The sequence below is a fragment of the Hipposideros armiger genome, unplaced genomic scaffold (assembly GCF_001890085.2).
Source record: "Hipposideros armiger isolate ML-2016 unplaced genomic scaffold, ASM189008v1 scaffold_489, whole genome shotgun sequence".
In the NCBI taxonomy this organism is placed as follows: Eukaryota; Metazoa; Chordata; class Mammalia; order Chiroptera; family Hipposideridae; genus Hipposideros; species Hipposideros armiger.
In genome coordinates, this window is record NW_017731839.1 from 697,461 (window position 1) to 721,359 (window position 23,899).

The window sequence follows — 23,899 nt, forward strand, 5'->3', positions numbered from 1 at the left end:
TTGGAGATGGATGGTGGAGGAGAGGGATTGAGGGACAGTGAACAATCTTGTTTTCTTATAGCAAGAACATGCCTTGGGATGACGTCACCTAGAGGTATTTCTTGTCATCATTAAGGATATAGTGTAATTATGTAAACAACACTGAGCTACCATTCATGTGACCACTCTTAATGTCCCTCTCACTTTAAAAAATAATAATGAAAGGGGGTGGGTGACAGACTATATAGCAACAGCAACTTTTCTTAACCAAATGAGCAAGAGTGGATTTAGAAATATTTCTTAGGGGAAAACTGAAATTTCAAACCATTACTTAAGTTTCAAAACAACCTTTATTCTGTTTGAAGACCTAATACAATGCATTAAGCAACTTAAAACAACAAGACATAGCTCCATTAAATCTATAGCTTCAACCAAATGTCAAGGAGGCACACTCCCCCCGCCCCCACCCAGTTGCCTTGTAAAGGCAAAATTACAACTGACCATGACATCCTCCCTCTCGTCAAAAGACCAACTTTATTTTAACAATGTCATATAAACAGATTTGTAAAAACATTGAACAGATCGTAGCTTTAAAAAATACACAGATAGAAATGAATTTTTTGTTTTTTTGTTTTTTTTTTTTATTAGCAGCATCCTGGGCAGCTAATGCTATCTCATGGTGACAAGTTTAATGTTAAGTTGGATAGTGTTTCCAATGAACCCAATTCTGTTCCCTTCTTACTCCTAATACTAGTATTTTATGTAACTATATTTTTAAAAAATAAGAATTTAGTATTTTGGAACTTTGTCCCATGTGAGGCATTGTGCTTTAAACTGCCCCATTCTTACATGACCCTGAACTCAAATTGCAGGGTCTGCTTTCCAACTGACTTGGATACCATGCATAGCAAAAGCACAGTTGTTAAAACCAGCAGAATTTTTCTCCCAATAAGGAACATCAGTAGGACTTTCCAAACACGTTACTAGTTCATAACCAGCTATATGACAAAGCACTTGGTTCTCTACAGTGACAGCTCACATAAACACATTTTGACTTGACACACTGAAAACGACGATTTCCAAGTTAAGCAGGTCATCCAGACCAGCTTCCCAAAAGGAGTAGCTTTTAAAAACAGGAAAAAAAAAGCCAAAGAATTATGAACTTCTCACTTCACTTGCAAACAATTTTCACTTTTATAAGACAAAACAAAGCAACTTCAGAGGAAAAAAAACAACAACCCATACACATATACAAGAACTGGACTAGACGTTTGCTTGTTATGTACTTGAACTCAACGACTGTGGATCTGTTTTGGTTGAAAGGTGTACTGGAAACAGTCCATGCACATATACATATATACATATATCAAGGGCCGTGAAGTTGTCAGATGTTGCAAACACTTGCTTTTTGCCTTTTCACGTGGTTATAATTTTTCTCTCCTAATATCAGGTCCCAGTGCTTCCACTTCTCTAGCCCTGTCACAGCCTCTTTGCAGCTTAGCTTCTGGCTTTTATTTTTAGGATGGTAGACTGGGCGGGGAAAATCAATGCATGGATAAAAAGCATGTATCAGAGTGCCTCTGCTGTATCCATTCATACTCTTGAGCCACTGAGACAACGTTGTTAGGAGATGAGTGTCTGAATGAACCCAGGAGTCCTGTTAGTCAAACATCTAGAAGGACGTGTGTGGTGGGCATGCTACACACAAGCAGGCATTTGGCAGAGGTGTCACATCATGGGTATGGTGTAACGCACTGTGATATGGAACGAGGAATCCTGCCCTTGCAGTTCAAAGGAAATCTACTGTGTATGCTTGTGAGATGCAAAAATAAGGCAGGTGCCTAATACCATGTCATCTTGCGAAGTGTTGAAGCAAAAACACTAACAAAACTGTTAATGAAACATAGCTGTTCATGAAACATTCCATCTCAGATCTTATATTATAGAAATGAAAATTTATACTGAATAGCATACATGGATGTGCTACCAAAAACTAAAACAACAAAAACCCCTAGTTTATCAACTACTATTAACGGTTAGACTTCTATGTGACATGGAAGGATAGATTTAAACCAGACACTCACAGACTCATACCAGGGAAATCATCAATTGTCTGGAGATGAGAGGGAGATGGTCAGATCAGTATAGTCAAGTTTAAGGGCTGTCAGTCTGGCTGTAAGACTGAATACTGCTCTTGATATGAGTAGCTATGCGTACAGAGGGGGAAAAAAATACATTCTACAGTTGATTAACTCAGCTGCTAGAAGGATTCTTTTGAAAGACTTAAAAAGGAACAACATTAGCAAAATGAAATCCCCTCACCCCAATATTTGCCGGGAAGAGAAATAAAGGTGTGGATGAATCTAATGTTGAGAGGGGAAAACTGAAATTGTAAGATTTCGTTTTAATCTCCCAGCATAGGGACCATGATTATAATCATCCTTTATTCCTCCCAACACATGTCCAATTTCCAGTGAACACAGGCTTTTGCATCTGTGAAGCAGAGAGGCCCCTCATGCTTGCCCTAAATTGGAAAGATGACTCTAACAACCCCTTCCTTTTCCCCACAGTGGAGTATAACACACACAATTATTTGGATGAATGAGAAGGACTGTTATTATGATTCCTGAAATGGCCATGACTTTAATGAGCTCCACACAAGCCCCAGAGCAGTAACAGTTACGATCATGCCTATTTGCTTTATGATCTCAAGTGAACGGAAAGCTTGGAAAATAACAAACATCCAGACAAAAATATTTTTTCAGATCATGCTTTCTAAAATGAATGTTAGTGGGCTGTAATGGTAGTCTAATGTTAAAAAGATACATTTTCTACATGTAGCGATTATACCTTGAAATCAGTGTTCCAAACAAAGGTGGAACGCTGTTCCCGGAGTCTTAACTTCCTTCCTAAGAACTGAAATATCTGACCAGCTGCACTGTGTTAAGAGTCCTGGTAGGTTTGTAATTGTCACAATTGGTAACTAGCAGATCAAAGTGGGAAAAGACTGAAGGATAAGCAACTTCCCTTTGCAGTTAGTTACTTCTTCTGCAATCATGAGAAAGAGAAAGTGCATACCGAGACGCCACCCCTCCCTGCACCCCACCTGTACATCCCTTTGCTACATCCCCCCTCCCTAGATCCAAGAAGTTCACAATTCTTTATGAAACAAACATTGTCAGGTACCGTATTTTAAGAGTCTTGAAACAACATTGTTGAACTCAGCGATACTTTGTCATAGTCATATATCTCTCTTTTTTTTTTTTATTGAATAAAGCAGCTTTGAAGCTTATCAGGCACTGCCCAACAAAACATTTAGTCCAAAAAATCTGTTATGAACTTTTTAACCTTGGGCTAACAGCCAAGTACTCTGTACAAGAAAAACTGTAAAATATTTCATAGTTTTAATTCTGAAGCCTTTTTAAAACTGGCATCCTGTACATTTCTTCTTTAAAAAAAAAAAGAAAAGAATAACAAAATGAATATTAACACAAAAATCAGAGACAACAGTATTTTCAAGCAACAAAAACGGGCAGGGGAAGCTTATTCTGAAGGTACATTTAAAACCGAGATAATGAAAATTAAGAATTGCATAGCGCTGTGAATTTAGCCTTCAGCAAAACAAAACAGAAGCTATTTGGTATTGATACAAATCCATCTATTTGATAGTTAGTCATCCAATGTTATGTACATATTTTATATACTGAGTTTCATTTTAAGTCCTAGTTTCCAAGTTCCATTTTTCTGTTGGTGGGTTTTGTTTTGTTTTTGAAAAGTTTAAACAAAACACTTTCTGGCACTTTGCTACAACAGAACTTCCTCTGAACATACGTGCGCGTGAGCTTGACGTTCTCCCAAAGTGTCCCCTGTGAGCGGAAGTGCCTTTCTGCTACATATTGTTCATTTGTTAGAAAATGAAATAATCCACAGTGCGAAGTGTCTGGGTCCGCCGTGCACAGCAACACCCAGGCTAAACCAGGCTGGACCGAGCGATCCCAGGCCAGGGCTCCTCAGCCCCATCCATCCTCTGGTCTACAAGGTCCCAACTTTGAGCTGGTAAAGCTTCAGAAAGCATTAACGAGCACCATGGTTAAAGGCCTCTATGTCCCTGCACGCAGAGATTTTTGCATTTCTTTTTCTCTTTGTGTTGTGTGTTGTGGTGGTTTTAAATTAACCCCCCCCCCCAAAAAAAAAAATAAAAAAAGGAAAGGAAGGGTAAGCACTCCAGATTAGGAACGTCTGGTCATCGCACAGCGTGAGGCTGCGTGTCTTCCTCTACTACTTTTTTGTCGAAAGCTCGAGTCCCATCTGAAGACAGGCGGCTTGGTTTCCGCAGCTCAATTCACAGGTCAGGCTGGAAAAGGAGCCCCGTGCTTTCCAGAGGCCTCAGGGTGGCTAGACGTCAGGAGGATCAGGAGGATCGGAGGGCCCGTGCTTCATCGTCTCTGCTGTGCATATACCGGGTAGGCTAGTGTGACGTTGAGGGAGTCGTTGTGCTGCACGAGGGAGGTGTGTTGGTAATGTAGCACCAGTTCTTTCAGGGAGCTGTACAAGTTATAGGGCTCCGCAAAGCCGTAGCCAGTGGCCGTTTTGTTTATGACACAATGCTTCACCTCGCCGTCCACCCTAGAGAGGAGAAAGAGAGCAAATGCCTTTTGAGCTTGTCCAGGACAACTCATGACTCCTCAAGGGGTTTTTTAACAAAATTGTCACCATCAAAAAAGGCACTGTATGCAAGCCAGGCTCCATGGAGGGAAGGGCCCTAGCTTAGCTGCAGACTCATGGCTCTGCCACTGGCTGAGTGACTTGCGTCGGTAACCCAGCTTCACTGAGCTGCTGGGTTTTCATCTTAAAAATGGTTTAAAAGGCAGAGGGGAGTAAATTCTGTGTAACAGGGTGGTTTTGAGAAATGAGATGATGTGCTTGATAGAATGCCCAGAATGCAGTAAGCATGCACCAAGTGGTAGCTTCCAACCGTCACCATCAGGGCTGCTGAGCTGGGACCAGAGTCGTACTATTATTACAGTTGTTAGTAGGCTTCCTTCTCTCAGGTTGGCCCTAGAACGTCCACACGCCTTTCCACCTTGGCATTGGCGCTCTAGTCTATTCCCTCACCCTTACTCAAAGCTCTTCTCACTCCTCCTCTGCTATGGGGCTATGTCTCTGCTTAAACGGAGGCAGCTCACGGAATACAATGTACTTTTAGATCCTTTCTCTCCTGGAGGATGCTCACTGCCCTGAAATGATGTGAGTGATCTAAAGCTCCCTTTTCATGCAAAGTACTCCCCAGACTACTAAGAAATAAACAAAATGTGTCATATGGCAAAAATGTCTTCTCTTGGGTATAATTATCTCAAGGACAGTGACAAGGGTCTTTTTTCTTAGTGTTTTGATCTGGTGCCCGATGGAGACTTTGTACCTGTGGGTGGTGCTCTCAGCTACCTGAGTCTAACTCTATTAGCCTTGGGAGGCAAAAGACCAAGCATTGCTATTTCCATTTTAAAGATAAAAAAAGAATCTCTCCCACCCCCTCAAAAAAGCCCCCCAAACCACAAAACAATGTAGTTGCTGAATTGGGACCCAATCTCCAATCTTCCAGCTAAAAAGCAGGTTTCTTTCTTTTAGATTCTAGTAACAGATGGACCTTTAAAATCTTATGCCTATTTTACTTCCTCTTGTACATTATTGTAAGATTCTTCCAGATTAGAGCTTTTTCGAATCCTTGTCCCCCCGGCTGGATGAAACACCTCCTCAAAAGATGTTTAACAAGAAAACCAGTTTGCTGAGATACATACACTACGGAGCAGGCGTAGCAGCCCTGTTTACTGCTTTCCCGGACCAGAAAAGTGCCATCGCGCTTCCCTCGCAGTAGGTTTTCGGCTTTGTTTCGGTTGCTGCTTCCGACATTCCACGTCTTCTCATCATGATGAGGCAAATCCTCATCGTCTTCCACCAGGGAGTATTGGCTAAGAAGGCAGGAGAGAAGGTTCCTAAAGGAAATGCGTGGGAGCCACCAGCCTGCGTCGCCCTCCCTCTTAGGAAGGGCCCTCTCAGCACTTCTACCTCATTTCTGCCCCTCCTACAAGCGAGTCAGACCAGAGATCACGGGTCCGACTCAGCCGGCCTCCCGGGACTGAGTTTTCCTTCCATCAAGTTTAGCCTTCAGTGGACTCTCCCTGGACAAAGAGTTAGCAGCGCTAAGTTACAGTCTTCCTGTTTTGAGGTCAGCAACTGTGCTCACCTACCTGGGCAGAGAGGAAGGTATTAAACAATCCTGTTTGTCCAGTTTAGATCAGGAAATTGATTGACTAGGAGGATTGCCAGTTTTCAAATAATTCAAACAAAACAGACACTTAAGCTTCTAGGCCTAATTGTGTCTCTTTTTAATCTCTGATTGTTTTAAAAATATGTTGGAATTTTCAGATATTCAGGGACATCAGTACGGACACAGTGTCACTCTGCAGCATTATGGGAAAAAATAAATCTGTATCTTTCTTCCCTAAACTTTCCCTTTAAAAAATTCTGGGTAATGAGACTGAGTGGATACATTTTCTCCTACAAGATGTTCCAAACTCAGTAAAATCCTTCACATTTCCTCTAACTAAAGCAAGTCATGCATTCTCCTAAAAGGAAACAAATCTTCTGCTACCTGCCATCCGTAGTAACTACTTACTCTTCAGTGTTTTCATTGCCCAACCACTCGTTCAACTTCTTTTGCCGAACGCCTTTCTGAGTCAACCACCTGAAAAAGAGTTTTAAAAAGAAAATGCATTCGTAAGTTATCCTTAATTTTAGCCATTACCAATCAGTCACTTACAGGGTTCCGTTTTCAATACTTACATCAAGTATTGGTCTCTTGTCTTTCTCAGTTGAATGAGGTCTGGTTTAATGCTGTTCATGCGTTTGTCAATCTCCCGATACTCAGCTGCCTGCTTCTTTAAGTCTTCCTCCAGTCTTCTTCTACTGTCAACAATTTCACTGATTCGAGACTTTAACTTTTCATAATTATGCATAATCCTATAGGCAAGAGAAATGCATCTGTAATTACCTGAGTTCATCATGAAGGTTTCCCCAAGTGTATGAAAAGATTCACTCTCGATCCCTCAGGTAAAGACTGCTGTTTGTTTTTAAATTATGCAAAGCACAGAAAGCAGTTTTAGAAGATGCTGGTTATCTCGAGCACAAAGACAAAGGAAATACTCATGGTTCACCAACCTTTGTATTTCTTTCTCATTGCCTTCACGTTTAAACTTTTCTATGTACTCTTTGCTGTACCGCTCCTGGGTTTGGCACTGTTCTTCAAATATTTTTATGGTTTCATTAAATGCTTCAATAGCTGTTCTTTTCATTTGGATCTCCTGCAACACAATTTTAATAAGACAATGTCACACCTTTTGTAGAACAGGCAATTTCTTATTGCGAGGCACTACCAGGATGTCTGATCTGTATGACTAGCCAGCACCCAACAACTCTCAGCAAGATGGGACTCTCATTCATACAACTCAACACAATCACGAAATGACACATTTCCTTCGGGAAGTTTCCCAATCTATGGAAGACGACTGCTTGACAATTTCCTACAGTTTCATCTTTGTTGAGGCCCTTCCACTTTATCAGCAGTTATGACATCCCTGTTGCCTTCTACACCCTCTGGTGGTCCCAGATACGTGATGGCCTAGAGAAGATTAAGTCTCCAGGATAACGTTACAACACTGTGGACTCTGTTTCTCATGCCAGGGGTATAATGGTTAAATCTCCATTTCCGAGATTAGACAAGTTTGTGGAACTTCCAGTTTATTACTAGCTTCCAATCTAACAAGAATTCTTCAATCAGGACTTACATCAAATCAACTTAAAACTCACAGCAACCTCTTCAATTATCTTGTGAAGTTAATTTATTATTTTGATACTTACAGGCTTCATTTAAAAGGTTTAGAGAGACAATGAATAAATTACTAGAATAATCAACAATGCTCTTTCTCCCCGCTTTATTTGCAAAACCTCAATCTTTTTTACTTTATTTTTTTTTTTTGAAGCTGACTTTAATACATGTTAGGTTTTAATAACTAAGACTTTTAATCTGATTTTCACAGAAAACTCACCTGGGAAGTACGGGTATAATCCTCATATAATCTATCATATTCCCGACTTTTTTCTTGAAATTGAGTGTTATATTCATGTAATTTTTTTCCTACAGCTTCAATATTATCTTCTTTGACAACTTGATCCTAGAAGGATTTAGAGACCAGGAGAAAAAGAAATTCAGTTGATAAGGTATTAAATCAACTACGGATTGTTTAACAAAATAAGGATTTTTCCATGTCAGATAAAGTATTTTATTTAGCTTCTCTCTTAAATCCTAATTTTGTAATCAGAAGTGCAAAGCTCTTCAAATTTCATTACATGTAATTCATCTGCTTCAAAATGTTTTCTAAGCATTGAAAGTATCTTATTTAAATAATATAACAACATGAGTATTTGATTACCTGTTGGTATTTGGATACTGGATAAAGTAATTTCACATCCAGCTTGGGATTGTATTGAGCTAGAGATTCATTCCGGTAGTGGTTTATTAATTCAACCACAGAGTTGAAGGTTAATGGGTCAGAGAAGCCATATTTCCCATCTCGGTGAAATATTTTGATTAATTTGTTATTTCCTCCTTTCCTGTAAGTACAATATAAATATAATAGCTTTATAATTTTCTTTAAAGACATGTGTTTTAATGTCAACTTGAACCACCCCAATTTTACCTGTATTCTTTGACTCACCTTAGTGTAAGAGTATAATCACCATGCATTTTAGTAGATGCATCTCGTACCAAAAAGGTTCCATCAGCTGTGTCTCGAAGCTTTTCATTCACTTCTTCCCTGAAGTGAAAAGAAACAAGAGAGGGATCACCTTGAGGACTTAGTGACTTTAGGCGTAGTTTTGTTTAACAAGACTTAATTTTTAGAGCAGTTTTAAGTTCACAGCAGGATTGAGCAGAAGATACAGTTCATATACCGTTTGCCCCTGTAGATTTATATCTATTAATCACTAATTTACTTTTTATATAAGAATATTATAAATTTTATCTCATTTTACAAACAGGTACCCCAAAACCAAAACACCTACTTTCACTATTGGTATAACTGTGGTACAAAGTTTTATTTTTTAACCAAACACTCGAATCACCGACAAATCAGCAAAGCAAGTCGTGATCCGAAGGTTTCCTCCCAACTCCTCACTCCCCTTTATAAAAGCGAAGAGTGAAAATGCCATTTTATTTTATGTGGAAGATACTGTTAATTCGAGTTTTGCCCGCTAGAGAGTGACTTTACGCGCTGCCTTTAGGCAGTGTCACTTCATCCTGGTACTTCCCAGCCATCTCTGTCAATAATGAAACTTCTCGGGTATTTAATTCCTTGTGGCATCCAGCACCCACAGTTCCCCAGCGGCTCAGTGACTTCTCTGGTCGTCTTTGGAAGAGAACCAACTATGCTTCATGTTTATGTTGGATGATATCCTAAAAATGGAACTTAGCAAGCTGGTGCTTTTCTTTCTCTTAATCTAAAACTCTCTATCTCCAGTGAAAACGACATGCTTCTGTAGGCTTACCTCGAGATATCTCCCCAGTACCATTCAGCATCTTGTAAGGACATATTGTTATTCATACCGTTATTGGCTACAGTAGTGGGTTTTGGTGGTTTAGGAGGCAGTGCTGTAGATTAAAAAGAAAGAAAAAGTTGTTGCAACCCCAACTACAACTGAACATTTTAAATTTAATCTTTAAATAACATTTCTATGTAGAAAAAAGAATAACTGTGAAATGTAGCAATAATTCACAATTCCATGAAACGTGGAAGATAGTTTTCTTAAAAAAAAAATCAGAAATCTTTCAGAGTATGGCTCAGAGAAAAGAAACTGAAAAAGAGAACAGCTGAGAGACTAACAAATAAATTGGGCTGGCCACTTGAATGAATTTCAGTCACAGCATTTTCTACTTCTAGGTTCTAGTTATATTAAAGTTTCATGCCTGGTCAAAACCACCTCAAGTAAGCAACTAAGAAACCATGAATAGATGAGCAGGAGGAATCACAGGGGCTGGCTTTAATTTCATCATCTTATTTAATTATAAGAGACAAATTTGGTTTCTGTTCTCTACAAATGCTGCTATGGTGAAAAAGCTCATCTACAGCAATATGTTTTAAGAGGAGGAATTAGGTTTCTCTAGCCTTAGTATTTCAGGCACTGTTCTGCCAATAGCCACTTTAAGAAACTCATCTGTGACCTAAATCTCTTTAGTGTCCATGTTAATATTCTATTGGCTAAATTGTGCTCTATATGCCAAGACCGATTAAAAAACCACATTCCTTTTCCTCAATGTCAAATCGGTATTCATATACCAGCTGGTGACAAATGAGAGACTGCAGTGTTTTTGAAATTTCTTAATTGGGAGGGAGGGAGGGCGAACGTTAATTAACATAAATTAATTTAGAGAGCAAAATAAGTCTAGGATTTTCAGCTAAATTCTAAGTCCTAAGTTTTAAAGCGCTGTTACTATTTAATTTATATAAAAATTATTTCAGGCTTCTATCAAGAATATAAAGACTAGGACTAAGTAAGAGAGAGCCAACTTCTTTTCTCATGATAGTATCTTAATATAAGAGCGAGCAGGCAAGGTCTCAACATTTGATTTAGAATAGTTTCAGGTCACCTAGAACTGAGATCTGAGTTGCAATCACTGCTACATTTTGCATGCTTTCTAAAGTATCAAGTGTTATCACTGCAAAGTACCACACTGTTCTCATCCACTGTCAACAGCGAAAGGCAGCACAAAGGAGGCATCATCATTTTATCTAAAGGAACAATATACAACAATATAACCCAAACGCAAAAGACCTTGATTAACAAAAGTCACCAGTGAAAAACGGGAATTCCATTCATATCCATTCAAATAAGAATAAGCATTTACCACACACAGCCTGATCTGCTTGCTTCCACAGGCAGTCAATTTGTTTAATTTTCAAGCTACCACCAAGCTAATTATTAAATTAGAACACAGTAACAAAAATAGAGACCTAAAGAGGCTCTGTTACAGTAGTTGTCAAAAATAAGATAAAATGCCACAAAATTAACTAGCTTTCTACAAGAAAACTGCAGTATTACCTGGTGGATCCATTTCTATATAAAACATCAAGTCTGTGCCACAATTTATATCTGTCTTAGCATATTCTAAATCCAGGTCTTCCATATTCCAAACAGTGTTGTACATTTGTGCGAGAGTTTCCTTGGCTGAGCTCAGTAATAAGAAAAGAGTCCGGCTTTCTTTGTAATGGTGTCTTGGAATTCATTTTAAAACCTATAAGGGGCTGCACTGTAACCTATTACATCACACACCCCAGCCAATCAAGTCGGAAAAATGTCACCAGACCACTCCTGCTTCATCATTTCTCCTCTATCCCAGCCTTAGCACAATCCCAGCCTCACTAAGGACCTACAGTTAATAGAACGGCAGCGTATACATGCTCATCGTTTTAAAAAGGTGTTTAATTTGACTATTCTCCTCCAGCAGTGAGTTTTCTAATTCCTTTTTTATTACTCCTTGCAGCATGGTACGCTCCACTGTTGGCAGGTTGACAAAAGCTGATATGCTGCAGCACGTAGCTTCCCCTGCCCCCCCCCCAGTGCATCTGGGTTTTTAAGATAGCCCGGTCATTCCTTGGTTTAGAAATCATATACATGCATCAAAATGATATATATTTAAGGTATATTTTAGAGTCCTTAAATGCCTCCCATATAGACTAAAAACAAAAAGGATCAAAAGCTCTGGATATTTAGTTTCAGTCCAACACAATTCACTGAAAACTCAGAACTTAAACACTGTCACAAATGTATCACATTAGAAAGCAAAATTGAAAGATAATGTAAAGGCAAAATCTCTACTGAATATTGCAAAGTTAAAACTAGACTTTACTGAATAACAATGCAAATTCTTAACAGTAATGAAGATGTCTATTAGCAGAAATAATCAACATAATTGTCAACATTATTAATGAGAATTTTAATGTTACTGTCTAACAAGAATGGTCAAGGTAAGTGGTGTCTTCCGAAAAGAAAGAGGCCACATATGAGAGTGGGGGTAGGGTTATCATGGCAAAGTATTTCTCACTGATGAACCCATCTTCGGGTTTACTGTGCTAAGACTGCTTGAGGGGGAGAATGATGTAATCACTTTTGGGGGGCTTTTATCCCTTCTATCTCAAATGCCTCACTCTGAGGACAATTATTCCTATTCCTTCTTAGCAGCATTTAATGTAAAAAACAAAAAAAATCAATTCCCTTATAAATGTAATTATTAATTTTAGTTCTTTAAAGCCATTCTGCATATAATCCTGCCACTCTTGCTGGGGCTTAGATGTCCACTCCCCTTGGGAACCGGTCTCTCTCTACCTTTACCTTTATGATAATATGAGAAGGGGGGGAGGGGGGAAAGCTCCCTCTCCCATGTAACTGTGGCTGATTTAAAAAACTATAGTGGGCTTTGTGATCTACATACATATGTATGTCACATATTTGTGTGTCAATTTAAAGCACGCAGTAGCCCTTGAAAATTACTCTTAGACTCGCTATCAAATTTGTAATCATAAAATATATAAAACAGCAGAGCAAAGGCAGGGCATTCTCTGAGCACTGTTTCCTCTCTGGCTTAATTCATTTTCCCATTACCCAGGAAGGCAGGCTCAGCTGCTACCCTCCCACCCTCTCCCACTCACTTTTATTTGCTTAAGGGTTTAAGTAAACCTAAACTCAAATTCAAATAAAAATGGTAAACGTGGTGGTGGTGGTGGTGGTGGGAGGGTATGCCCTCAGATCAGATTCAGAAAAAAATTCTTTCAGTTTAATAAAAACGATGCTACCCCAAAAGGAAGGGAGACAAGTCCTCCCACAGCCCAGAGGGCTGCCCCACGTCTTTAGGAGCACTCGGTGCACACCATGCCTGCTGCTGGAGCCCGTGTGGCAGAGCGATCCACGGAGGAGGGTAGGGAGACAGGTGACTTTCCACGTCTCTCCCAGGCCTGGCCAGGCACCAACTTCCAGCCAAGCACTTTGTAATCACCTCCTTCCCCATGTCCAACTTAACCCTCATCTTTCCCTCACACTGTGCCCCTTGAGGAAATGGGGGAGTGTCTCCTCTAATCTCGCATCTGCCCTCCCTAAGGAATGCTTAATATCTCAGACACACACACACACACACACACACATACACACACACACACACTCACTCTCACTCTCTCTCTCTCTCTCTCTCTCTCTCTCTCTCTCTCTCTCTCTCTCACAGAAGTACAAAAAACAAAAAACAAAAAAACCAACAACCCATGCAACAGCGAAGGGGCCGAGAAGTGCACAAATTAAAGGCAACTTACTTTGCAGGTTATGCATTTCAGCGGTTTCTCTTTGAATGCCTGTATCCAACAATGAAAAAAAAATCCAAAAAGCTATTCCTCCAGCTTGACCTGCCCCCGCGTCTCCCCCCACGGCTCCGGCGCGCAGTGCGGGCGCTACGAGTGCGCGCAGGGGCGGGCGGGCGGCGCAGGACCCCGGGGACGGGCAGACTGGACGAACGCACGACCCAAGTAGCGCCCTCACCGCTGGCTCCCCACGGAGAAAGCTGCAGGATGTTGGTACAGTACTGGGAAGGGAAAAGGCCCAGGCGCTCGCACGTCGCTCTTAGATAAAGATCGCAGCTTCATGATTAACTTGGGCAGGTTCAAATATTTGCTGAGCTAGGGATTTCAGGGAGGGGAGGAGAGCCGAGCCCAAGTCAAAGTCAAAGTTGTCATCTGCTAACAAGTGGCCAATGCCAGCTCAACTCGCTCATTTTCACTGAGGAAATGAGAAGGCCATTGTACGGGGACCTAAAATAGTCTCTCTAACTGGCTGCGGCGGCGCGCTCACTGGCTCGCAGGGCTCAAGTGGCCACAGTGAAGCGAGGCACTATGCGCAGCCAAACACAGGAAGTGGCTGAGCTAGTTCAGCAAAAAATAGAATCAAAGCTTTGCTTGTAAAGGCCTGAACCTCTCGCCACGGCCCAGAACATCGTGCCTTTCTCGTGTCCACCTCCCTTCCACACGCTAACACAGGCAGCCCGCAGGTGTAACAGGAAAGCCCTGAGCAGCAACTCGGCGGGAACAGGTTTAAGAAATATTTAATCGTCCTATGGGAGATGATTATTCGAACTCTGCATGCATTCTGTACTCCGAGAACACATGAAGATTGAGAAAGAAAAAACCCCACTCTGCAGCTATGCTTATAAAGTCAATTTCAACTCATGCGGAAATGACCATAGGGCTTTGTAATAATTAAAAGGTGTATCTGCATTAGGTTCATGCAACAACCACACGGAGCAAAGGATGGGAGGGAAGGAGAATGGAATACATTTCTAGAGGATTTCTGTTCTCTATTTAAGAAAGGTGCAATGACTCAGACTTAGTTGGCTGCTATTTAAAGAATTAAAATTTCACCGAAGAAAACTTTCACTTGCATCGCCCTAGACTGCTTTACTGTTATCTCAAGAACCATAATACAATGTAAAATCACAGAATCACTACCTTTGAAACTAGAAGGTAATTTAGAGATGACATCAAGCAATTTCCTTATGCTACACACACAATTCTGACCCACAGAGGTTAAGTGGTTTGCACAAGATGACAGTACGAGGCCGGTAACCCAGCCTTCTGAAGTTTGGCCTTAAACTCCTTTTTCTCTCCCCACTGGCCCTGCCCGTCCCTTCCCTACGCCAGAGAAAGTAAAAATTAACAAGTGAAACTGAAGTTAATGTCTTTTGAGCCACATGCCAAGAATTTCACACCTACAGCAAAACTGACGTTTTTCTGCTTTCTATTTTTAGCTTATTCAAATAAAAAAGCTACCTCTAATTCTCTTTGAAGAAATATGGGTTCTGTCTAGAATACCCTGACACTCTGTATGGGAAGGTGACCTAATGGTCACAGGCAGTGATGAAGGAAGATCGAGGTGCTAATATAAAGTCTACACAGGCAGGAATCAGCTTCAGGATTATTTGCAATGTCTGGGAAGTGCTGCTGAATGCACAATGCAAGTGAATTTACCAACTTTCCATTGGAGTAATTGCTATAATAAAAAACAACAACCCTACTTTTCCAATGGGAAAAAAAAAGTCTGTAAGTGACTCTTCCAGCTCCTGCCAGCTGATCACAGGGACATATGGTTAGTTCAGAGGATGCTCGTGCATCCCGAGCAGCATAATCTTGCCTTATTGTTAAAAATAGTCTTTCTAAAGCTAGAAACCTTGGAAACATCAGTCTCTTAAGCATACCTGTCTGGATGCACATGATATTTAATGTCAAAACCTTCTAAGACTGAAACGCTTTCTAGTCCAACAGTGTATTTTCTGTTTCAGAAGAAAAACATCCCTACTTACAGAAAGAAAGTCTTAAAACAGATTTGAAAACTTTGCTTCAAATTTCTTACAATATGTACAACCATCTACCATAGAGGTTCTATTATATTACTGAAAATATGAGCTGAATTTTTTTCCCATTCAGTTTTAGTCTTTGAAAAGTGATCTATCGGTAAGACACACGCTCTTTATTAGCTTAGAAAGGGAGCCCTCTGCTGGTAGAACAGAGTCAGTGACTTCTGCTTGGTAGAAAACCATTAACTTCCTGTGTATTTCATTTATCTCACACTATGTCGAAAATTTCACAGAAAGTGAACCTAATTATCAAACTGTCACTTAATCTATATGATTAACCAACAAATAACTAATAAATCAAATGCCCAGATGTCACAACAACTTAGGAAATATTTTTCATATGGCTGCTAAGCTCTTTTAAGAAAACTTGTATGTTAATTTCAGCATTTATCTGAGACCCAAAGACTCAGCCACACTGGAAAACTTAACACACATAATTGAAAACTAACTTTACCCTTCTGGATTTTTCAAAGCAATATGTCTTACTACGTTTCATTTCCCCAAAGTTTGGTAAAACTCATTTCAGAGGCAAAAATAGGCCATATTTTGCTTCTCAGCAGGTGTGATCTAATCAGAAACATGTCCCTTCATCACTAAAGTTTGTTTGAAAGTTACAAACTGAACACTGTATCTCACGTGCAAATCACCATCCAGTAGTGAATGTTCCACAACCACCTTTCATCCTGCACAACTTCTTAAATATTTCAGTGGGCCATCATTTCTGAACAAAAGACCACGTTTAAAAAAGGCAGTGACAAAAAAATAAACAGACCAAAATTGTCATTTAAGGGTTAAATGAATTCCTTCCTTCATAATTTTAACTTAAGACAACTTAGGACAGAAGGGCTTTTCAAGATGATACAAATTCATTACTCCATATCCAGTGCTTTAATGACACCCCTGCACTAAAAAAAAAAAGTCTATTTGAAGTTCAGAATAAACTCAGGTTTACATAGGCACAAAACTGACACATTCTACAAAGTATCTGAAGAGATGTGCCAATTTCTTAGTGGAGCAAAGAACTCCTGCCCTGTTCTTGTCCCTCTCAAACGCTGTCCCTCGAAAGAGAAGGCTACACTGTGAAGACAAAAGAAAAACTGAGCTATACCCCACCCACATATGCACCCTGAAATATGTCTCTTTTTCAAAGCACAAATAAAACTCCTTATTTTTCGATATATAACCTCGTATGGCTTGCCTTTGTTTATTCTTACCCGTCTAAATGCATGCATGGATTTTTTTCAAGGTTTCATTTCTCACCTTTGAAATAACCCTCTAATGTCACGCCACATTTTAAACTCAATAAAAAATAAATCAGAGAAAAGTCAAACTCTTTGAAAGTCATTTCCCTCTACCTTAGTGCTTGCTTTGGTCTTGGTGGAAAACCAGCTCAGAGCATTTAAAACAAGATTTATGAATCAGGCTCTTTAGGATGAATGTTTTCTAATGCGCCAGTGGTTAAAAATTAACTCTGACAGGTGTAGAAGGGCAGGGAGGAGAAAGAGTCATTTATTTTCCACTCTAGACTTGCGGGTACACTATTAGACTTCAATTATGCTACGTTAATATTTCTGAATATATCCATGAAATCTGAAATATGTAAATACACTTATAATGGGTTTCATTCAAAGGCACCCATGTTAAATGGTCCTGTTTTTCCCTTAGTTGCCCTATAGAATCGACGTTAGCTACCTCAGTGTTAGTAGGGTAAACACAACACATAATGATTGAAGAAAACCTGCTGTTCAGCTTTAAATAGTTTCAAGACTTTTAGTAACAAAGAGGACAGCACTGACTCTGAGCTTAACCTTTGAAACCTTCAATTCCCTCCATATTGGGAGAAGCCTTGCTTCATAGGTTTGCTGGATGCATTAGATAAGCTGTTGTGTGAAAGTTCTTTTGACAGTGGGGAAGTTTATCAAATAAAAAACAATTCCTTTGGGTGATGATTATACTGTGCCCTGTTCTATGCTAGGGAGAGCTCAAAAGGAGAAGTGGCTTTTCCTTGAGAAATGTGGTCGAACAGATGAAACTACTGGGAAGAACTACAGAACAGTTAAGTGTCAGAGGACAAGGGGCTTCAGGGCATAAACATACCGAATGGGCTGACAACCTACACATTAAGCAGGGGGAGGACCTACTCGGGCCCAGATGAAGTGAATGGCACTGTTTGGGACTGCTGTGTACAGCTGTACATTCTGTGCACTGTGTAAAGGCACCTGGGCAAAGGGGCAGGAGCTGGCACTAGAGGGTCTGGGCCCCTCTATTCCTCAAGCCACACAGAGAGAAAAGGGCATCATACAAGGGTTCCTCCTTCCAAGCAATGCACCCGCAGGGCTGCAACTGCCCAGGGAGTGTTTCTTTCATATTTGCATTAAAGCCCCTACAGGCTCTTGGAGGCCTGGCTCTGCTGGCCAGGATCCTGGGGTCAGTGGGGACAATGGCCAGACAGGATTCAGATGGTACTCGCTAGGAATGGTGGGCTCAGGAGTCTGAGCTGCAGAATGAGGCCAGTTCTGGCAGGGCCTGAAAAACTAGAGCTGATGCAACAGGCAGTAGAGACATATTACAGGTTTATGAACTTCAGTACTTATCACCTCATTTAATTCTCACAACAACCCCAAAGGAGAGGCATTATTATTCCCATTTCACAGACTGGAAACAGTTCAGAAAGGCTGAGTTACTTGAAGAACTTGGCAAGCAAGTAGCAAGAGTTGAGATTCAAACCCAGGTCTATTTGACTCACATTGTTCTTTTCACTGCACAACCGACAGAGGGAGTGACTCAGAGCCTTATCCCAAAAGCCATAAAAATTGCATGTGGCTCTTTACTATATGTGACCCAGAGGAGCAAACTGCATGTTTTTAGTTTGTCACTTGCTGGAGACTTCAGAGGACTTTTTGACTGGATGCTAAAAGCAGCACTGTTGCTCACAAACCCAGGAGGCACACAGAGCAACAGGCTGCAGTTCAGGGCTGGTCCTACTGCAGACCCGGCTTTTACACACAGGTTGGGTGGCACCAGGTGAAACTCTCAAGCTCTGTGGGCTTTAGTTTCTTCATGTGCAGATGAAGAGCTAGACAATGCTTTCAATTCTAAAGTTATGCTTTTTATGATACTGTCACTTAAAATATTTACTGTTCTTTAAGATCTGATAAAACTACTAAGCCATTATTTTTGTACTTTGCAATTTAGCTTGAATACATCTTTGAAACGCCCTTGAACGGGAAACCCTATTTCTCTTTCACTTATTCAAATGGTACCTATTATTCAAAGCCCACTTCAAGTCTTATTTTTTTCTGAGCTTTTTCTGTCTATGTAATTACCCTAAAAAGTCACCAATTCACATCCCTAAAATTCTTTTTGTACTTACTTTTTGTACTCGCGCCCTTCCTCCTAATATTTAATTAGATACTATGTGCTAATGGGCCCTATTGAATTGACACATGGCCTCAAACATCTTCAGTTTTGTCCATCATTTCAAGTTCTATCTATCTGGTAAAAACGAGCAAAGATGTCTACTTGCCCCATAATAGTCTTGCTCCCCTCTCCCACAAATATTATTCACGTATTCATCTCTATTCACAACAATCAAGTCATTGCAAATAAATGATTCATGACCATTTATGGAGACACACTGGTGGTGTTCTTCCAAAGTCCTCTGGTACTTGCACATGCTGGGGCATTGATGGAAGACTCTACGAAAATGCCACATTCCTACCAGGTGTAAGAAATCATTTCTCTAACCCAGGGTTTCCTGCCAATCATTTGCACTAGAGCCATGCCTGAATGCAAAAAGTGTTCAGAATGAAGCATTTTTCCTGGGGCGGGTAGTACATTTTCACAAGGCACAGACACTGAAGCATCTGTTTAATTCCAAAGGGCCTACACAATTTCCAGAACAGCTAAGAGGTATCACGCAAAAGGAAAAAATGGCTCCAACTAGGGTTTAAAATGACTTAGGTTCCATTTGTTTGAAGAGGCGGCATGAATTCTGGGATGGTCTAGCAAACATTCAAGGCTTTATCATTCTACAACAGAACTGATGGCACAAATCCGCCTCTGAGATTGGCACACCATGTTCTTATAGAGGAATGTAGGTAGGGGCTGTGACATACCAAGCAGTTTTTAGTGTGCGTTGTGAAATTGGTTGCAGATGAATCTTTTCTCTGGCAGAATTAGGCTAAAACTGATAAAGACGTTTAACCAGCTTACACCAGTCAGGCCCATCAAACTCCACCACGGATCCTATAATACTCCATAGAGTGGAAATTCTCAAAACCTCCATGTGATAAACTCATTTGTGGGTATCTGTCATACCCCGTCTGGCGTTCAGCTTCCATGTGTCCCCTCTCCAGAGGGGTAGCCGCTGAGAAGACCAGGACTGCCGAGGCCCTTCCCTGCCAGCAGGGCCCAGCTCTCGCTAGTCTCTGACATTACTGCCATGAGTCAGGAGGAAGTAAAACACTGGAGCCCGGCCTGTGACCCAGAGTCCTCCTTTGCTCTTGGTAGTCTTCTTCCTTCCCCACCCATGGGACTAGTCTAGGGATGGTCATCAATGAATGGCTCAAGTGCCATGTTCCACACCTGCTCCATCCGCTCATCATGGGGCACTTCTAACCCATCACTGCACTCTCTCCTACTGAGCCCAAGGCAGCTCCGAACACCGACACAGCTCCAACATTCATTAACAAACGACTCCAGTGGTCCCAGGAGATAAAACCTTTGGGCCACCCCTTGGACTAAAGCCCCAGGCCATACCTGTAGTCAGACTTCTCTGCTGCAGTTTACCTACAATTCTGGGCCTCCCTGTTGAACATCCTGCTTGCAGTGATTTGGGATATCTGGAACACACCTGCCTTCGGTACCACTTCTGCTGCCTCTCTCACCTCTGGATACCGTATTTTGAGCCTGTCCACAGAAGCCCTCACCAATACCTGCCTCCTTTATCCCAACCCTACAGGTGGGTTTTCAGCGTAGGCCCTCGCCTCCCTCAGTCTGTTCCATCCAAATGTGAACAACCAAGCCTGGCCAGGGATCACCTTAAAAAGCAGAACTTAAACCTCCACTGCCTGACACTGATAACGGGGTCCCCAGGCATGCTCATGCAGAGATCAACTTAGTCATTTGCGTGAGTCACCTATCATAAACAATACACTGAGCATGTTTTATTTCAATTCTATGCATAAATGAAGACCACAAGCAACACCTTTCACTGGTCCCGAAACTTCTCCTCTAGGACCCAATCGCTATACTAAATGGCTAGCCTCTATTAGCTTTTAACCAGTGTATACAGCAAAGTAAGCTTGTTTAGGCATTCCACAGAAGAAAAATACATCAGTTTAAATTAAATCCACTGCTAACATGGTCTACATTTCATGCTTTGTTAAACGGCTAGTTGAATGCCAGCCTGCTTTCAAAGAAGTGTCTGGCTTGCTTTAACTTGCTTCAGTGAACACCCTGGTTTCATACTGCTTGCATTATTGAAAATGTTTATTTTGACAGACATTTCTCAGCATACCTGCTTCCAAAATACACATTCCCAAATACTTTAAATTATATAGTAATTATAAATTCCTTACTTTCTAAATATTAGAAAGGAAAACAAAAATGTCAGCAACTAAAATGAACTCAATAATTTATGCAACAACTAGACGCATAAAAGTTGAGGGGAAGAGAGAACTCTCCCAACAAGCCTCATCTAAAACCAAGATCACCTAAAATCCACAATGTTAAAAAATCCGGATAATATTTACCATATACACTACCATCAGCTATTTTTTTTTTTAATTACAAGAGAACATTACATCATGGATCTCCATTCTACAAGAAACTTATGTAATTTCAGAGGCACTCTAAAGCCACCACTTTTCATGCTCTAAGAACCAGACAATGAAAGAATTTTAAATGTTTAAAAGGCATTACCTGGAGCAGGCTGTCGTTCATTCCATTCTGTTGAGATTAAAATTTCTATAATTTGTATGAGGTGTTCAGTATTCTCAGAGCTACAAAAAAGAGAGTTCTGTTAGAAAACTTCCCCCTAAACAATAAAGTCATTTTTCATTTATGCACATTCAAGTGCAAATATGCATATGCATCTGTGAACTCATATCTTAGAATAAGTTTAATGACCAATCAAGAGGACTACTTTAATCACCCTCAAAATACATGTTTCTCTTCTTTCACTTACCCGGCTGCTGGGAATCTGAAAAGCAGAGGGCTGAAAAGTTCAGAGAGTACTCTTGCAGTCAGAAGATTTTTGCTGGAGGTTTGGGAGAGCTTGAAGAAATGTTTTAGCAAATACTCTAGCGTAAGCCAATACTGATGAGGTATGTTAGGTGACCTAATGAGTTTCTTCAACAGCTGGATATATTCTTCGGAGCTTTGTACTTCTGCAAGTTAAAGAAAAAAAAAAAACGAAAGAAAAAAAAAGTAAGAGACTGTTTCTAGGTATCAGCAAATAAACACCTAGAAAATGTCTGTTCTAGCTGTAGAAAAAGTCATGTAAAACAAAGTCATCAGAAGCAGCAGACAGTACATTTATTCTCGTTAGAAAAGGCATTGTGAGAAAGTAGAAATCTCAAGTCAAATGGAAATGTAAGAAACTCTTAGTGTAAAAAACCACAAGAGGTTCAGGGTGTTCTGGCAGAAATCTGCCCTCTATTGAGCAGCTGCGAGTGTGATTGGCTAAATCGGAGGAGCATCAGATAAGTATCACAGGTTTTAACTTTGAAGGTTACAAACCACAATTTCCTGTCCCAAAAGAACTTGAACTGAGCATTAGCTCCTAAGACTGCGAGTCTTCTTTCCCTCAACACTTTTGTAATGGCCACTTGAAAAAAGATGAGAAGAACATCCCCAGTCACCAGGTCCTGACCCAGTTCCCTGAATCTAGATGGAACATGGGACACTGTGGCCTTCACTGATATAATGAACTTTGTTAATACTGATAAAGGTTAACAATTAGCCATTTCAACATGTGGACAGTCTTCCTGAGCCAATGAGAATCTGGGTTTGCTATTGGCTGTCCTGGTAATGGAGGGAAGTGGTGCTAATGTGGGGGAGGGGGTTGGGAGATAAGAGGAAGGACAGCCAATTTCTACTAATATTTTCTAAAAATTATCTCTTTTTATATGCAGCACTTCATAGATTTTAGAACCACATCCACACCTCAATATATGTTCAGTAAGGTTCTCAGAAGAGAAAACAAACCTTGGGCTAAGGAAATCATCTCATTGTAAACAGCTACTGGAATGACAGGATTTGGTAAGTCCAGGAGATACCGTTTGACAGCGTCTGCTAAAACTTGAACATCAATTGTTTCCAAGTCCATGGAGGTGGCCTCTATGATAGAAACATTTAAAAACATATTTCAGACAATACATTGGCTGCGCCAGTTTCTGAATGTCTGACTTAAATTTATGACACATGAAAGGAAGCAATGAGGACAAATATGAGATACTTGGGGATATATTAACAGGATTTTTCACAGAGGTTGCTCCTGGCATTTCAAATAGAACAATTTTTCTTTGTGAGGTTCTTCTGTCTGTCCCCAATGCTGTAAGCATTTAGCATGATGGCCCCTGCCCATGATGCCAGGAGCACATTCCCAGATTTTCAGGCAACAAAAAAGAATTGTCCCCCACAATTCATATGTTGAATCCCTAACCCCAGTACCTCAGAATGTGACTGTATTTGGAGGTAGGGCCTTTAAAGAGGTGGCTAATTAAAATAGGCCATTAAGGTGGGCCCTAATCCAATCTGACTGGTATCCTTATAAGAATAGGAAATTTGGACAAACAAAAAGACACCAGGGGTGCAAGCACAGAGGAAATGCCATGTGAGGACACACAGAGAAGGCAGCCATCTGGAAGCCAAGGAGAGAGGCCTCAGAAAAAAACCAAACCTGCCTTGATCTAGGACTTCTCGCCTCAAGAACAGTAAAAAATAGGTTTCTGTTTTTTAAGCCACCCAGTCTGTGGAATTTTGTTATGGCAGCCCTAGAAAACTAATATAGTCCCTCCTCCCCCCAACATTTCCAAATACCTTCTGGAGGGTGGTTCTGCCCTGATTGAGAAGGGTTCTGCCTACGGAGGGCTAATCATATAGTAAATGCTTCCTAAAACCTCAACAGGAAAATGTGAAATTCAAACCCATAGATTTCCTAAAATTTGAGTTGCTAAATACTGCATCTCAGAATCAATATAAATTTAACCCAACAGAGTGATGGATTAAACAATAAGATAAAGAATTTTAGCAGTCCACCTCAAGAATATCCATAAAAATAATTTGAACATCTTTAGAACGTTTCCCCCTAATACTGACAGGGTATTCTGATTAGAGCATTACTAATCTAACCTGTGGGCACGGAACTAACTATCTCAGATAAATGATAAGACGAGCTATCTGTCCAGTAAACCC

General features: G+C 40.5%; 1 protein-coding gene across 5 annotated transcripts in view; it reads right to left on the minus strand.

Moving 5' to 3' along the window:
* Positions 1-310: 310 nt before the first annotated feature.
* Positions 311-23,899, minus strand: part of PIK3R1 (phosphoinositide-3-kinase regulatory subunit 1) — an 88,034-nt gene continuing 64,445 nt past the window's right edge. For 3 of the 5 annotated variants that reach the window (XM_019667250.1, XM_019667247.1, XM_019667248.1), the window contains exons 5-16: positions 22,691-22,822; positions 21,669-21,870; positions 21,404-21,483; positions 9,580-9,682; positions 8,751-8,849; positions 8,466-8,646; positions 8,082-8,207; positions 7,195-7,337; positions 6,820-6,996; positions 6,653-6,721; positions 5,775-5,945; positions 311-4,605 (exon numbers count right to left, since the gene is read on the minus strand). In XM_019667250.1, coding sequence (XP_019522795.1) covers positions 4,416-4,605; positions 5,775-5,945; positions 6,653-6,721; positions 6,820-6,996; positions 7,195-7,337; positions 8,082-8,207; positions 8,466-8,646; positions 8,751-8,849; positions 9,580-9,682; positions 21,404-21,483; positions 21,669-21,870; positions 22,691-22,822 — 1,673 coding nt within the window. In that variant the 3' untranslated portion in view covers positions 311-4,415. Of the gene's footprint in view, positions 4,606-5,774; positions 5,946-6,652; positions 6,722-6,819; positions 6,997-7,194; positions 7,338-8,081; positions 8,208-8,465; positions 8,647-8,750; positions 8,850-9,579; positions 9,683-11,130; positions 11,313-13,388; positions 13,843-21,403; positions 21,484-21,668; positions 21,871-22,690; positions 22,823-23,899 lie in introns of those variants that run through there. The other 2 variants (XM_019667252.1, XM_019667251.1) reach the window with 2 other exon arrangements.